We start from the raw sequence: 13,449 nt of genomic DNA, 5'->3' as shown, positions 1-13,449 counted from the left end.
AGGGATCAATCCTGGGAAGCCCTGGTGTGGATGATTCAGGACCACTTGGGTGGTGCATGTAGCAACTGAGCCAAAAGTGTTGCAAGATCCTACGGTGTTATTCCAAAAAAAGCAGGGAGCTCTGCTGGTGGCTAGTGTAACATTCCTCCCTCAACCAAAACCACCATAAAATAGACCAACTGCTCATCGTCTCGCGGCAATGTGCTGGACATTTCTGGCACAGAATGGCTAGTGTTAGTCAGCATTAAAATCAGTTCACTGCAGAAATGCTTTGAGAGATTCCCACGTGATAAGCCTGTATGTAAATGAAGGGACTCGTAACCACGCCGAAAAGTTACCCGTGCGCGCTGATTATTATGATATTGTTAAGCACAGAGTCTAGCTCTGGTTTTCTCAGCCTGTCCTCTCGTCCTTTACAGGAGTGGTCGAGGATGTGTGCGCCCCCGGCGATGTGAAACTCCCCAGCAAGTCTTGGGCTCTATGGCTCGAACCCATCATCTACCAGTCTGAGGAGGGCGCTTTGACCAAGCAGGCTGCTGCTTCAGTGGGAGTTGGTACGGAGAGTCCAAACATGCTCTCCATCGCAGTAAAAGTTCACCACAACAAGAGTGAGAGCAACATGAAGGTAACTTCCCCCAAATCTTCTCTGGCACCCAAATAGGCGTCGCTCACACACGTTCCCTCCCGTTTTGAGGGCATGACACCTTCTTGTTTCTTTGACGTTGCAGTGACTTTGTAGTCAGAGGTGGGCAAGCCGTGGGAAGCTCAGCAGTGCTCTGTGCTGGTGTATCAAGTACTTTTGCGAGGGGAGGTGGTCCTAAGCCTTGTATGTTGCCATCTTCTGTCAGTGGGATTGGATGGGTGGGGTGCGTCCCTGCAGGGGAGAAAGCATGCGCTCCATGTTGGACAAGCAGGAACTCTCCCTACAAGCGTTTCTCTACAGCTTGGTTTGGAGATGGTGACGGGATTCTGTGCATGTCCGATACCTGGCTGAAATGCCTTATTCTTTTTCCGGGTATATTTTGCTCTTTGGTAAAACATTATTTTTCAATTTTATACAGAGCGTCATTACAAACCAGTCGCAGTTTAGTAAAAGAGCAAAAATACAAGCCTACAAGATCTCTGCACGTCTCCACTTCTGGCCTCTTGTGCGTCCCCCACTCCCTTCGCCCTGTGGCAAAACCACTAAGAGACTCTTACAGTGACTTACATAATTGTCTGTAATCAATGTTATTACCTCTAGCATTAATTGTCTGTAACCAATGTTATTACCTTTCAAGTTGGCTCTGGTTAAACAGAGCTAGATCGACAACATCGCGATCTGACACGATGACGTCATCACGTGGGTCACGTGACGTCCCCTTCGGCGGGAAACGTGATGACGTCATGACGTCAGAGGTAGAGGGCGGGGCCAGCCAGTCCTCATGGAGTCCCCGCTGGGACAAGACCTATACCACGGTGCTCCTACAGTCAGCCATCTTACCTGCCATCTTACCTGATGTAATTAGTCTGTTCCTGTAAATAAACAACTTGTTAATAGTTCGTCGAAGTCAAACTCTCTTATTTAGTGGCGATCTACACGAACCGCTACAGCCCCACCATTGGCGGCCGTGCCTTCAGCTGCCGAGGCTCTAGGCTCTGGAATTCCCTCCCTAAACCTCTCCACCTCTCCACCTCTCTCTCCTCATAAAGCTACTCCTTAAAACCCATCTTTTTGGCCATGCTTTTGGTCACATCTCCTAATGTCCCCTTTGGCTCAGTGTCAGTTTTTGTCACCTAACATGGGTGTGTGTCCTCGGTGGTTATGAAAGTGATATGACCTCCTGCATGCACAAAAGCCCGAAACCAACAAGGGGCTGCATACACCTTAATTCATCTGACAGCTTGTGTTGTTTTACACAATGCCCTCTCCACATAACTACATTTCCTGTGACGCGCCTTGGGACGTTTTATTACGTTAAAGACGCTATACAAGTGCAAGTTGTTGTTGTAGAAGGAGAATGAGGTAAACTTTTAAGTGGACAGTTTTCTGTAAATGTTGATGTATTTTCCCCTCCCTCTTGTTTTAGGAGATCCTTGTGGCTGTTGGGCTGCGTGGAGCCACCCTACAGCACCGCAACGTGCCCCCGGGGCAGAGCTGGCATGAGCAGGTTATTACTTATAAAATGTATACTTATAAAGGTTACAATAAAATATCTTGTTATTTACAGGGAGGCACCTGGGAGTGTGTCAGTATTTACAGGGGGTCCCCAGGAGTGTGTCGGTATTTACAGGGGGTCCCCGGGAGTGTTTCAGTATTTACAGGATGTTCCCCGGGAGTGTGTCGGTATTTACAAGGGGTCCCCGGGAGTGTGTCGGTATTTACAAGGGGTCCCCAGGAGTGTGTCAGTATTTACAGGGGGTCCCCGGGAGTGTTTCAGTATTTACAGGGGGTCCCCGGGAGTGTGTCAGTATTTACAGGGGGTCCCCGGGAGTGTTTCAGTATTTACAGGGTGTTCCCCGGGAGTGTGTCGGTATTTACAGGGGTCCACGGGAGTGTGTCGGTATTTACAGGGTGTTCCCCGGGAGTGTGTCAGTATTTACAGGGGGTCCCCAGGAGTGTGTCGGTATTTACAGGGGGCGCCAGGGAGTGTGTCAGTATTTACAGGGTGTTCCCCGGGAGTGTGTCAGTATTTACAGGGGGTCCCCGGGAGTGTGTCAATATTTACAGGAGGTCCCCGGGAGTGTGTCAGTATTTACAGGGGGTCCCCGGGAGTGTGTCAGTATTTACAGGGGGTCCCCGGGAGTGTTTCAGTATTTACAGGGTGTTCCCCGGGAGTGTGTCGGTATTTACAGGGGTCCACGGGAGTGTGTCGGTATTTACAGGGTGTTCCCCGGGAGTGTGTCAGTATTTACAGGGGGTCCCCAGGAGTGTGTCGGTATTTACAGGGGGCGCCAGGGAGTGTGTCAGTATTTACAGGGTGTTCCCCGGGAGTGTGTCAGTATTTACAGGGAGTCCCCAGGAGTGTGTCAGTATTTACAGGAGGCCCCCGGGAGTGTGTCAGTATTTACAGGGAGTCCCCGGGAGTGTGTCAGTATTTACAGGAGGCCCCCGGGAGTGTGTCAGTATTTACAGGAGGCCCCCGGGAGTGTGTCAGTATTTACAGGAGGCCCCGGGAGTGTGTCAGTATTTACAGGAGGCCCCCTGGAGTGTGTCCGTATTTACAGGGTGTTCCCCGGGATTGTGTCAGTATTTATAGGAGTTCCCTGGGAGTGTGTCAGTATTTACAGGGGTTCCCTGGGAGTGTGTCAGTATTTACAGGGGGCCCCCGGGAGTGTGTCAGTATTTACAGGGTGTTCCCCGGGATTGTGTCAGCATTTATAGGAGTTCCCTGGGAGTGTGTCAGTATTTACAGGGGGCCCCCGGGAGTGTGTCAGTATTTACAGGGAGGTCTCCGGGAGTGTGTCAGTATTTACAGGGTGTTCCCCGGGATTGTGTCAGTATTTATAGGAGTTCCCTGGGAGTGTGTCAGTATAGAAACATAGAAAAATAGGAGCAGCAATAGGCCATTCGGCCCTTCGAGCCTGATCCGCCATACAATATGATCATGGCTGATCTTCTATCTCAATGCCATATTCCCCCTCTCTCCCCATACCCCTGGATGCCTTTTGTGTCTAGAAATCTATCTACTTCTTAAATATATTCAGTGACTTGGCCTCCACAGCCTTCTGTGGTAGAGAATTCCACAGGTTCACTACCCTCTGAGTGAAGACATTTCTCCTCATCCCTGTATCCTGAGACTGTGACCCCTCGTTCTAGACCCCCCAGCCAGGGGAAACATCCTCCCTGCATCCAGTCTGTCTAGCCCTGTCAGAATTTTAGACGTTTCAATGAGATCCCCTCTCATTCTTCTAAACTCTAGTGAATACAGGCCTAGTCGACCCAATCTCTCCTCCTACGACAGTCCTGCCACCCCAGGAATCAGTCTGGTGAACCTTCGCTACACTCCCTCTATGGCAAGTATATCCTTTCTTAGGTAAGGAGACCAAAACTGCACACACTACTCTAGGTGTGGTCTCACCAAGGCCCTGTATAACTGTAGTAAGACATCCTTGCTCCTGTACTCAAATCCTCTGGCAATGAAGGCCAACATACCATTTGCCTTCCTAACTGCTTGCTGCACCTGCATGTTTGCTTTCAGTGACTGGTGTACAAGGACACCCAGGTCCCTTTGTACATCAACATTTCCCAATCTATCACCATTTAAATAATACTCTGCCTTTCTGTTTTTCCTACTGAAGTGGATAACTTCACATTTATCCACATTATACTGCATCTGCCATGTATTTGCCCACTCACTCAACTTGTCTAAATCGCCTTGAAGCCTCTTTGCATCCTCCTCACAACTCACAATCCCACCTAGTTTCGTGTCGTCAGCAAACTTGGATATATTACATTTGGTTCCCTCGTCCAAATCATTGATATATGTTGTGAATAGCTGGGGCCCAAGCACTGATCCCTGCGGTACCCCACCAGTCACCACCTGCCACCCTGAAAAAGACCCACTTATTCCTACTCTCTGTTTCCTGTCTGTTAACCAATTTTCAATCCATGCCAGTATATTACTCCCAATCCCATGTGCTTTAATTGTGCACACTAACCTCTTATGTGGGACTTTATCAAAGGCCTTCTGAAAATCCAAATACACCACATCCACTGGTTCTCCCTTATCTATTCTACCAGTTACATCCTCAAAAAAACTCCTGTAGGTTTGCCAAACATGATTTCCCTTTCATAAATCCATGTTGACTTTGTCTAATCCCGTTGATATTTTCTAAGTGTCCTGTTATCACATCCTTTATAATATTTACACAAAGGAACCCAGCAGTGTGGCAGTATTTACAAGGGGTCTCTGAGTGTGTCTGCATTTACAGGAGATTCCCGGGAGTGTCAGTATGTATAGGAGGGCCCGGCAGTGTGTCCATATTTACAGGGGGTTCCCGGGAGTGTGTCAGTATTTGCAGAGGATCCTGGGATTGTATCAGTATTTGCAGAGGGCTGTGAATGCTCAGTCATTGAGTATATTCAAGGCAGAGATCTATAGGTTTTTGGATACTGGGGTAACCAAGGGATATCGGGATAGTGCGGGAAGGTGGAGTTGAGGTAGAAGATCAGCCATGATCTTACTGAATGACGGAGCAGGCTCAAAGGGCCATGTGGCCTACTCCTGCTACTATGTCTTACTTTCTTAGCTTGCTCTCTGATAAACTGCACCTGGCCTCCACTCAGCACTTCCCTCGAGTGGGGAACCCAAGATCGGGAACTCGGGAGAGCCTGGGATTGAACTGGCCTCTCACTGATGCTGTGGTTCTCAGCACCTCAACCATTAGGACACTCCCATAGCTCATGTACCTAATTGGTTGAGATCTCTCTAAAGCATTTTGTCTTGTATGTGAGGAGAGGCTGCATGGCCAACATTTATAAGAATATAGATTTGGCATTGTGCTACTAAATTAGTGTTGTGGTTGTGCTAGATTTGCGTTGGGTACAGAGCCTGTTTCGAGGACCTCTATTGGATTCATTGCTCTCTCTCCCCGCAGATCCTGGATTTCCTGAATATTGCTGATGAGCCTGCGTTGGGTTACGCTCACCCAGCAAATGCAACCACCTTCCAACTGCACCTCTGGAGCTGTGCCCTGGACTACAGGCGAACAACTCCTCAGCATGTCTCACCATTTATTTTGTTGAATGTACTCTTCAAGGTGATGTATAGTGTAACGCAGAGTAAAACCTCTACACTATCCCGTCAAACACTCCCAGGGCAGGTACAGCATGGGTTAGATACAGAGTAAAGCTCCCTCTACACTGTCCCATCAAACACTCCCAGGGCAGGTACAGCACGGGTTAGATACAGGGTAAAGCTCCCTCTACACTGTCCCCATCAAACACTCCCAGAGCAGGTACAGCACGGGTTAGATACAGAGTAAAGCTCCCTCTACACTGTCCCATCAAACACTCCCAGGGCAGGTACAGCACGGGTTAGATACAGAGTAAAGCTCCCTCTACACTGTCCCCATCAAACACTCCCAGGGCAGGTACAGCATGGGTTAGATACAGAGTAAAGCTCCCTCTACACTGTCCCCATCAAACACTCCCAGAGCAGGTACAGTACGGGTTAGATACAGAGGGCTGGATTTTGCTACGGGGGCGGGTTGGAGGTGGGAAACCCACATTCGGGCTTGTTGTCCCGCCTCCATGGAGATGTGGCCAACCCACTGGATTTTCCTCTGATTGACCTTGTTGAGCCCGCCCTGTGGGCTCAGCAGGCCAATTAAGGGCCACCCGGCAACAGGTGACGTCAGAGATTGACATTTCATCTGTCAAAAGCTTTTGGCAGATGAAATATCAGTGTTTAACAGCTGTTTGAAGCTGTCAAGCACTGAAAAACTGCTAATTCAGCCTCAGTCCTTTCTCAGGATAACTTTAAAATCATTTTGCTGCAGAAACCAAGAAGCTGATTTTTTTTTTTTAAATCAGAGCTTCTGTGGTTCTTGCAGCCGACTCCCGACACCGGAATGCAGGACTCCTGTAAAGGTAAGTAAAAGTAAGTTAAACTTATTTAAACACTTTAAACACTTGCAAAACACTTACCTTTGCACTCCTGCACCCCTCACTCACCTGAACACTGGGCATCTCGACCCCTCCAAGACCTCAGACCCACGTCCCGCCTCGAAAACTTTTCGTGGTTTGGAGCTGTCGGGAAGCCCACAAACCAGCAATAAAAATCGCGAATAGGCAAAAAACTACCTGTTAACTACCTGTTAACAGGCAGTTTAATTGCCTTTAATCCCTTCCCGCCTCTGGGAGTTGGGTTCCAGCACTTGTCGGCAACCCGACTCCTATGAAATTGACAATATTCACTGCACCTGTTGGCAGGTCCTGGCGGTTGTCTGTACGGAGTTGGTGTTGAAACGCTTGCTAAGAAAGAGGAATTTAATCAGCGGTGCCACTGAAGGAACGGCCTAGGCAAGGGCTCTGCCAGGTTCCTTCTTCAGGGAGTGGTAGATGGAATTGGGGTATGTCTGGCTCAGACTTTCAGGTTGGATGTTCTTTTTGGAATTGGCCCAGTTGAAGTGTCGATTGCGGGACACCACTGAGATTTAAAGGGTGGGAGCGAAGATAAGGTAGTTGATGCTAAGTGGGGGTTTCGAAAGTCTTCCGATTGTAAGAGCATGAAAGGCTGATGAGGAGTTCTACTGTTTTCAAGTCCTGGGAAAGATTGAGTTGGAGTAGGAGACGCTGATGACCCCAGTAATGTGTGTGACTGTGTCTGTGTTCCAGGCCGCTATATTTACCAGTTCGGGCACTAGTGACCCGTTGAAACCTTCACAATATCCAGTAACATTGTACTGGACAAATACTGCTCCACACTCAGGTATTGACTGACCCCTTTCACTCAGATTGCATATTGACTACCTGTTGCCACCAACTAACTACTTGTAATAAACACTGGGGGAGAAATTGGGTGGAGCCACAAACGGGGCGCCAAGCTCGCCTGGGCGCCGGATTTAGCGCAGCGTTTGGAGCAGTAGCGACTGCCGGAAATTCAGCTTGAGTGCCCCAAGAGGGACACGGGGCGAGGCTCGAGGTGCTCCGCCTCCCTCTTAGGGCGCTGAAACTGAATATTGCAGCGCAATGTGCCGCAGCGCCACACGCTGCGGCACGGCGTGCTGCGGTACTGCAGGCCTTCCTCCCATTCTTAAGGGGGAGGGGCCTGCACCAGCGCGATCAGAGATCGCGAGTGCCGGCAAAAGAGCCCGGCACTGAGGAGAAGTGCCGGGCTCTCGGAAAACAGCCGGCAATGCCACGGGGGGAGATCAGGAGGCCGGGGCCGGAGGTGCTGGCAGGCGGCCGCCGGAAAAAACGGCCGCCCCGCACCTCCACCTTAATTTGCGCCACTGCCGCCGCAGGAAGGCCCTGTGAACCGGGCGCCATTTGCGAACGGCGCTACAGAGGCGGTCACTGCCAAATATCGGGATCGGGGCGGTAGCGGGGCACTGCGCACACCGATGACGTCATCGGAGGCGACGCAGCGCAACAGGTTAATGCCGCCATTAGCGCCCCAGCTCAATATTGCAGGAGGCGCGGCCAGTGCCGCTAAAGCCACTGAGTGCCCTCTTTAGGCGCTAACTGGTGGCGCAGCCCACCGAATTTCTAGGCCACTATCTTTCATCTTCCAGAATTATTATCGATGATGCCGCGCTGTATTTGTCTGAAAAATGTAATCCAGCCGTGGTGAACTTAAAGAAAGGTGAGGTCTTTGTTTATATGTCTAGCATTAAAGGAGGGGATGTTCCTCGGGGTTGGGGTACTAAAGGGGAGTGTCCCCAGGATTTGGGGTACTCATTGAAACATATAAGATTCTGAGGGGGATTGACAGGGTAGATGCTGAGAGGCTGTTTCCCCTGGCTGGAGAGTCTAGAACTAGGGAGCATTGTCTCAGGATAAGGGGTAGGCCATTTAAGACTGAGATGAGGAGGAATTTCTTCACTCAGAGTGCTGTGAATCTTTGGAATTCTCTACCCCAGAGGGCTGTGCATGCTGAGTCGTTGAGTATATTCAAGATAGAGATTAATAGATTTTTGGACTCATGGGGAATCAAGGGATATGGGGATCGGGCAGGAAAGTGTTGAGGTCAAAGATCAGCCATGATCTTATTGAATGGCGGAGCAGGCTCGCAGGGACCGTATGGCCGATTATGTTCTTAAAGTGGGGTGTCCCCAGGGGTTGGGGTACTAAAGGGGGGTGTCTCTAGGGTTGGGGTACTAAAGGGGGGTGTCCCCAGGGTTGGGGTACTAAAGGGGGGTGTCTCTAGGGTTGGGGTACTAAAGGGGGGTGTCCCCAGGGGTTGGGGTACTAAAGGAGGGTGTCTCCAGGGTTGGGGTACTAAAGGAGGGTGTCCTCAGGGTTGGGGTACTAAAGGGGGGTGTCTCCAGGGTTGGGGTACTAAAGGGGGGTGTCCCCAGGGGTTGGGGTACTAAAGGAGGGTGTCTCCAGGGTTGGGGTACTAAAAGGGGGTGTTCCCAGGGTTGGGGTACTAAAGGAGGGTGTCCTCAGGGTTGGGGTACTAAAGGGGGGTGTCTCTAGGGTTGGGGTACTAAAGGGAGAGAGAGAGAGAGACGGAGTGAATACACACGCTGAAGATGGGCTGCTGAGATTTTAGTGTTTTTAGTGTCTAAAGTGGGGAAAAAAAGTTTCATTTCATTTCAATTTTTAAAAGGTTTTAAAATTAAATTTAGTTCTAGTTAAGTTAGTTTAGTTTAGTTTAGTTTAAGTTTAGATTAGTCTAGACAAAGTAGAGAAGGAAAAGACCGCCAGAAAGACTACCAAAGAAAAAAAAAAAAACCCAGAGGAAAATAGAGGGGAAAAAAAGCCAAAGCAAAAAAAAAAAAGAAACAAGAGAAGAACTACACAAACCAGTGAACGGCAGCCACACGGGGCTTCAGCAGCGGTGGTTGAGTCGGCGGCATCGGGACCGAGTTCGAGGAGGCGAGGTGACTCGGGCCGCAGCCCAGCGGTCCAGCAACCGGCACAGCCGAGGGGACTCGGGCCGCATCCCAGAAATCGGAACGCAGCCCGGCAACGGGCACAGCGGAGAGGACTCGGGCCGCATCCCAGAAATCGGCACAGCCGAGGAGATCCGGAACGCAGCCCAGCAATCGGCACAGCGGAGAGGACTCGGGCCGCATCCCAGAAATCGGCACAGCCGAGGAGATTCGGAACGCAGCCCGGAAATCCAGCAATCGGCACAGCCGAGGGGACTCGGGCCGCAGCCCAACAATCCAGCACGGGAAAGGCCCGAGGAGCCAGGCCAGCAGGCACAGAGACCTCTGAGGAGAAGGAGAGCAACCAGAAGGCTCGCAACCAAGACCGTGAGTACAGGGCCCAGGGAGGGAGGCCCAGGGAAAGGCCCGAGGAGCCAGGCCGAAACAGAGGCCCAGAGACCTCTGAGGGGGAGGGGAACAGCCCGAAGGCACCGGGAAACAGCGGCTCACAGACTCAGACCTGAGAAGGGTGAACCCAGGAGCCGAGGCCCAGGGACCACGGGGTCGGAGAGGGGGACCGGGAAAGTTCGCGAACAGGGAGAGGGTAACACCAAACCCGGGGCCCCAGAAAAGCTTATTCTAAGATCAACAATACTTTACCAAAAATGAGCGAATCAGAAGATCCACAACAGCCCCGCTTCCAGATTCCCCCCAACACCACAAAAAAAGCTATAAAAACGATCAAGCATGCTCAGATGAGAGAAAAACCAGAAACTCTCTTTACTGACTGTTACAACAATGGGACAAAAAGTAACCTCATATTCTACTCAGATCAGCCAGCGGCTTGGATCAGAGCAATAAAATCACACTATACCAGTGTTAAGCTAAAAAATACCGCAAATGGGTCCATAATGAAAATTAACACACCAGGAGACAGTTCAATCACGACTGTCAACGCGTACAATACCGGAACAATATTAGTGCAAGGCAACCTCGACAAATTTGCAACGGCCTTCAGGACACTGAAAAGATCAACTATGAGGGGAATGAACAGCCCCAGAGTGGCCCGCACTCCCCCCAACATTGACAACTTACCAGGAGAAAATCTGTATGGTCAAGGGATGAACGAGCCACACAGTTCAAACCAGACACTAACCCCGGGGAACCACAGCCACACGATACAACTGACAAACCCCAGCATAACTACCACGGAGGAAGCCACACATAGTTCCCCTACCATTCCCAGCCCACCAAGAGAAGAGCAGCATAGCCAGGAAGTGAGTGAGCCTTCCAGGGCCGACCAGCTTAGCCAGGAAGTGAGTGAGCCTTCCAGGGCCGACCAGACACATACCCCGGGATCACACAGCCAGATACAACCAAAAGATTAATTTTATCAATTAGAGATAGAGATGGTTAAACTTAGAGAGGAGGTCCTCAAATTGAATGACAAACAAAAGCAGGAGAGGGAGAGACACAAGAGAGAGCTGAATAGACTTGATAACCAGGTGAATCTACTTAAGAATCAGGTGAAAGAGCTGCAGGAAAAAGAAGAGAGCCATAGAGGAGAGAAAACACCATTAGACCAGCAACCAGAGACTAGAGATAAGACAAGACAGAGCCGGACGGAACGGTTGCACTCCCACACGGAACAAAAGCAACAGACACACAATACAAGGGGTGCCACACAGACCGACCAGCATACTGACTCGCAATCTTCCCCCACCACCATGGAACCACAAGCGAGCCGCTCACAAGAGGTACGCACACACCAGACACCCCAGCCCAGCACACACACTATGAGTCCAGGCGAAAGCCACCAGACAGTAAACACAAACAAGGCTGACGTCGTAATACTCATAGACTCAAATGGGAAATTTCTATGGGAGAAAAAGCTCTTCCCTAGAAGTAAAGTAGAAAAGATTTGGTGCCCAACAACAGACAGAGCCATGGGATGGCTGACCAAAGCCAGATTAGGCTCCCCCCAACACATAATAATACACACGGGCACAAATGACCTAAAGACCAAACAGAAAGAGGTAGCAACATCGCTCAGAGCAATGATTAGGAAGGCAAGCAGTACATTTCCAAACACTAGAATCACTGTTTCCACAATATTGCCGAGAACAGACTTCAACAACAACACAATTCATGAGATAAATGCCAGCATAGCAACAGAATGCGAATCAAACCACAACGTACACCTGGCCCAACACCCCACCCTCGATGAAGAATGTCTTTACGACCACGTCCACATCCAAAGGCAAAAAATATCGATCTTTGCTAAAGCCCTGAAGGACGTCGCTTTTAACCGGGTCCATACCCAGACTCCAAGAGGACCCCCCCCCGACCACCAGAGATCAGCGGGGTACATATCAGGAACACTACAAAGACCACCACCACACCAACCGAGACCGGAGAGGATCCCCATGCAAAACAACATTATCAGACCTGCACCACTCCTGTCCCACAGGGGAATAGGACCGCTCCCAGCCAGACAGAGGGAGAGATGCACAGGACGTACGCAATACCTCAGACAGAAACAATCCACTAAGAGACAATAAGCAGATGTGCAGCAGCATCTACTTCCGCCTTATGGATCAAGGACTAATTAATAGAAAGAACTGTAACCAAATTGTATTAACTTTTGTAGACAACTGGGGTGATTTTTTTTTCCCCACACTTAGACACGACAAACACGTACCACTCTTTAACCTATCATAGAAAAAGATAAAACTTAACATGAAATCCTTATATATTTCGACCTGGAATATCCAAGGTCTACGCTCTTCAGTGCGAGAAGTGAAGAGTAGGACCCCAGAGTTCATAGAGGAAACTAAAGATCTAGATATTATCATTTTACAGGAAACTTGGTATAAAGGAAAAGGACACACCGGCTGTCCCCAAGGGTACACTGAGCTAGTGGTCCCCTCCAATAAATTACCAAGTGTAACCCAAGGCAGAGACTCCGGAGGCATACTGATCTGGTTTAAAACAGAACTTAAGAATTACATCAAATTTATAAAAAAGGGCGAAAACCATATGTGGCTCAAACTTGAGAGGGAGATTATCTCAAACACCCAAGATGTTTACATTTGCGCACTTTATATCCCTCCAATCGATTCCCCGTACTACAAAGAGGACACCTTCTCCAACATGGAGGGGGAAATTATCCAATACCAGGCCCAGGGGAACGTGTTGATCTGTGGGGACCTCAATTCAAGAACGGGCGAAGAACCAGACTTCACCAATAATCAGGGAAACAATTACGTATTTGGGAATAACCACTTTGACATCCCTTCCCTTCCATACAGGCATAACTGCGACAAGCAGTCAAATACCAACGGTAAACAGCTACTACAGCTCTGTCGAAACCTGGGTCTGTACATTGTCAATGGTAGGTTCATAGGAGACCTCCTAGGAAGATCGACCTACTGCTCACCTCTTGGCTGCAGCACAGTAGACTATATGATTACAGACTTGGACCCATCCTCTTTCAGAGCATTCACAGTCAAACCACAAACAACACTGTCAGATCACAGCCAAATTACTATGTTTCTCAAAAAGACAGAAACAAACAACATAGAAACACAACCCAGTAAACTGTACAACACCAAAAAATCGTACAGATGGGCCAAAAATGACACGGAAAAATACCAGAAAACAATTAGCAATGCATCAACTCAAGCTCTCTTAGACACCTTTCTGGATAACATATACACTCACAATAAAGAAGGCGTAAACCGGGCAGTTAGTAAACTAAACAATATTTTTGATAATTTGGCAACAAATGCAAACTTGAAAGCTCGCAAGAACAAACCCAAAACAAAAAACTATGAAAAATGGTTTGACCATGATTGCCATAACATGAGGAAAAAACGTAGAAAACTATCAAACCAAAAACACAGACATCCAGAAAACGAGGAA

General features: G+C 49.2%; 1 protein-coding gene across 2 annotated transcripts in view; it reads left to right on the top strand.

Moving 5' to 3' along the window:
• LOC147116933 (autophagy-related protein 2 homolog B-like) overlaps positions 1–13,449 on the top strand; it is a 39,572-nt gene that overhangs the window by 5,928 nt on the left and 20,195 nt on the right. For both annotated transcript variants that reach the window (XR_015078266.1, XM_085987107.1), the window contains exons 3-5: positions 420–625; positions 2,070–2,150; positions 5,581–5,742. Coding sequence is in view for 1 of the 2 variants with exons in the window: in XM_085987107.1 (XP_085843233.1) it covers positions 420–625; positions 2,070–2,150; positions 5,581–5,742 (449 nt within the window). In the remaining variant the exon portion in view is untranslated. The remainder of the gene's footprint in view (positions 1–419; positions 626–2,069; positions 2,151–5,580; positions 5,743–13,449) is intronic.

This window comes from Somniosus microcephalus, chromosome 5 (genome assembly GCF_052327205.1).
Source record: "Somniosus microcephalus isolate GS21.2 chromosome 5, FLI_Smic_1.0, whole genome shotgun sequence".
Lineage (NCBI taxonomy): Eukaryota > Metazoa > Chordata > Chondrichthyes > Squaliformes > Somniosidae > Somniosus > Somniosus microcephalus.
This window is presented reverse-complemented; position numbering and strand designations above follow the sequence as displayed.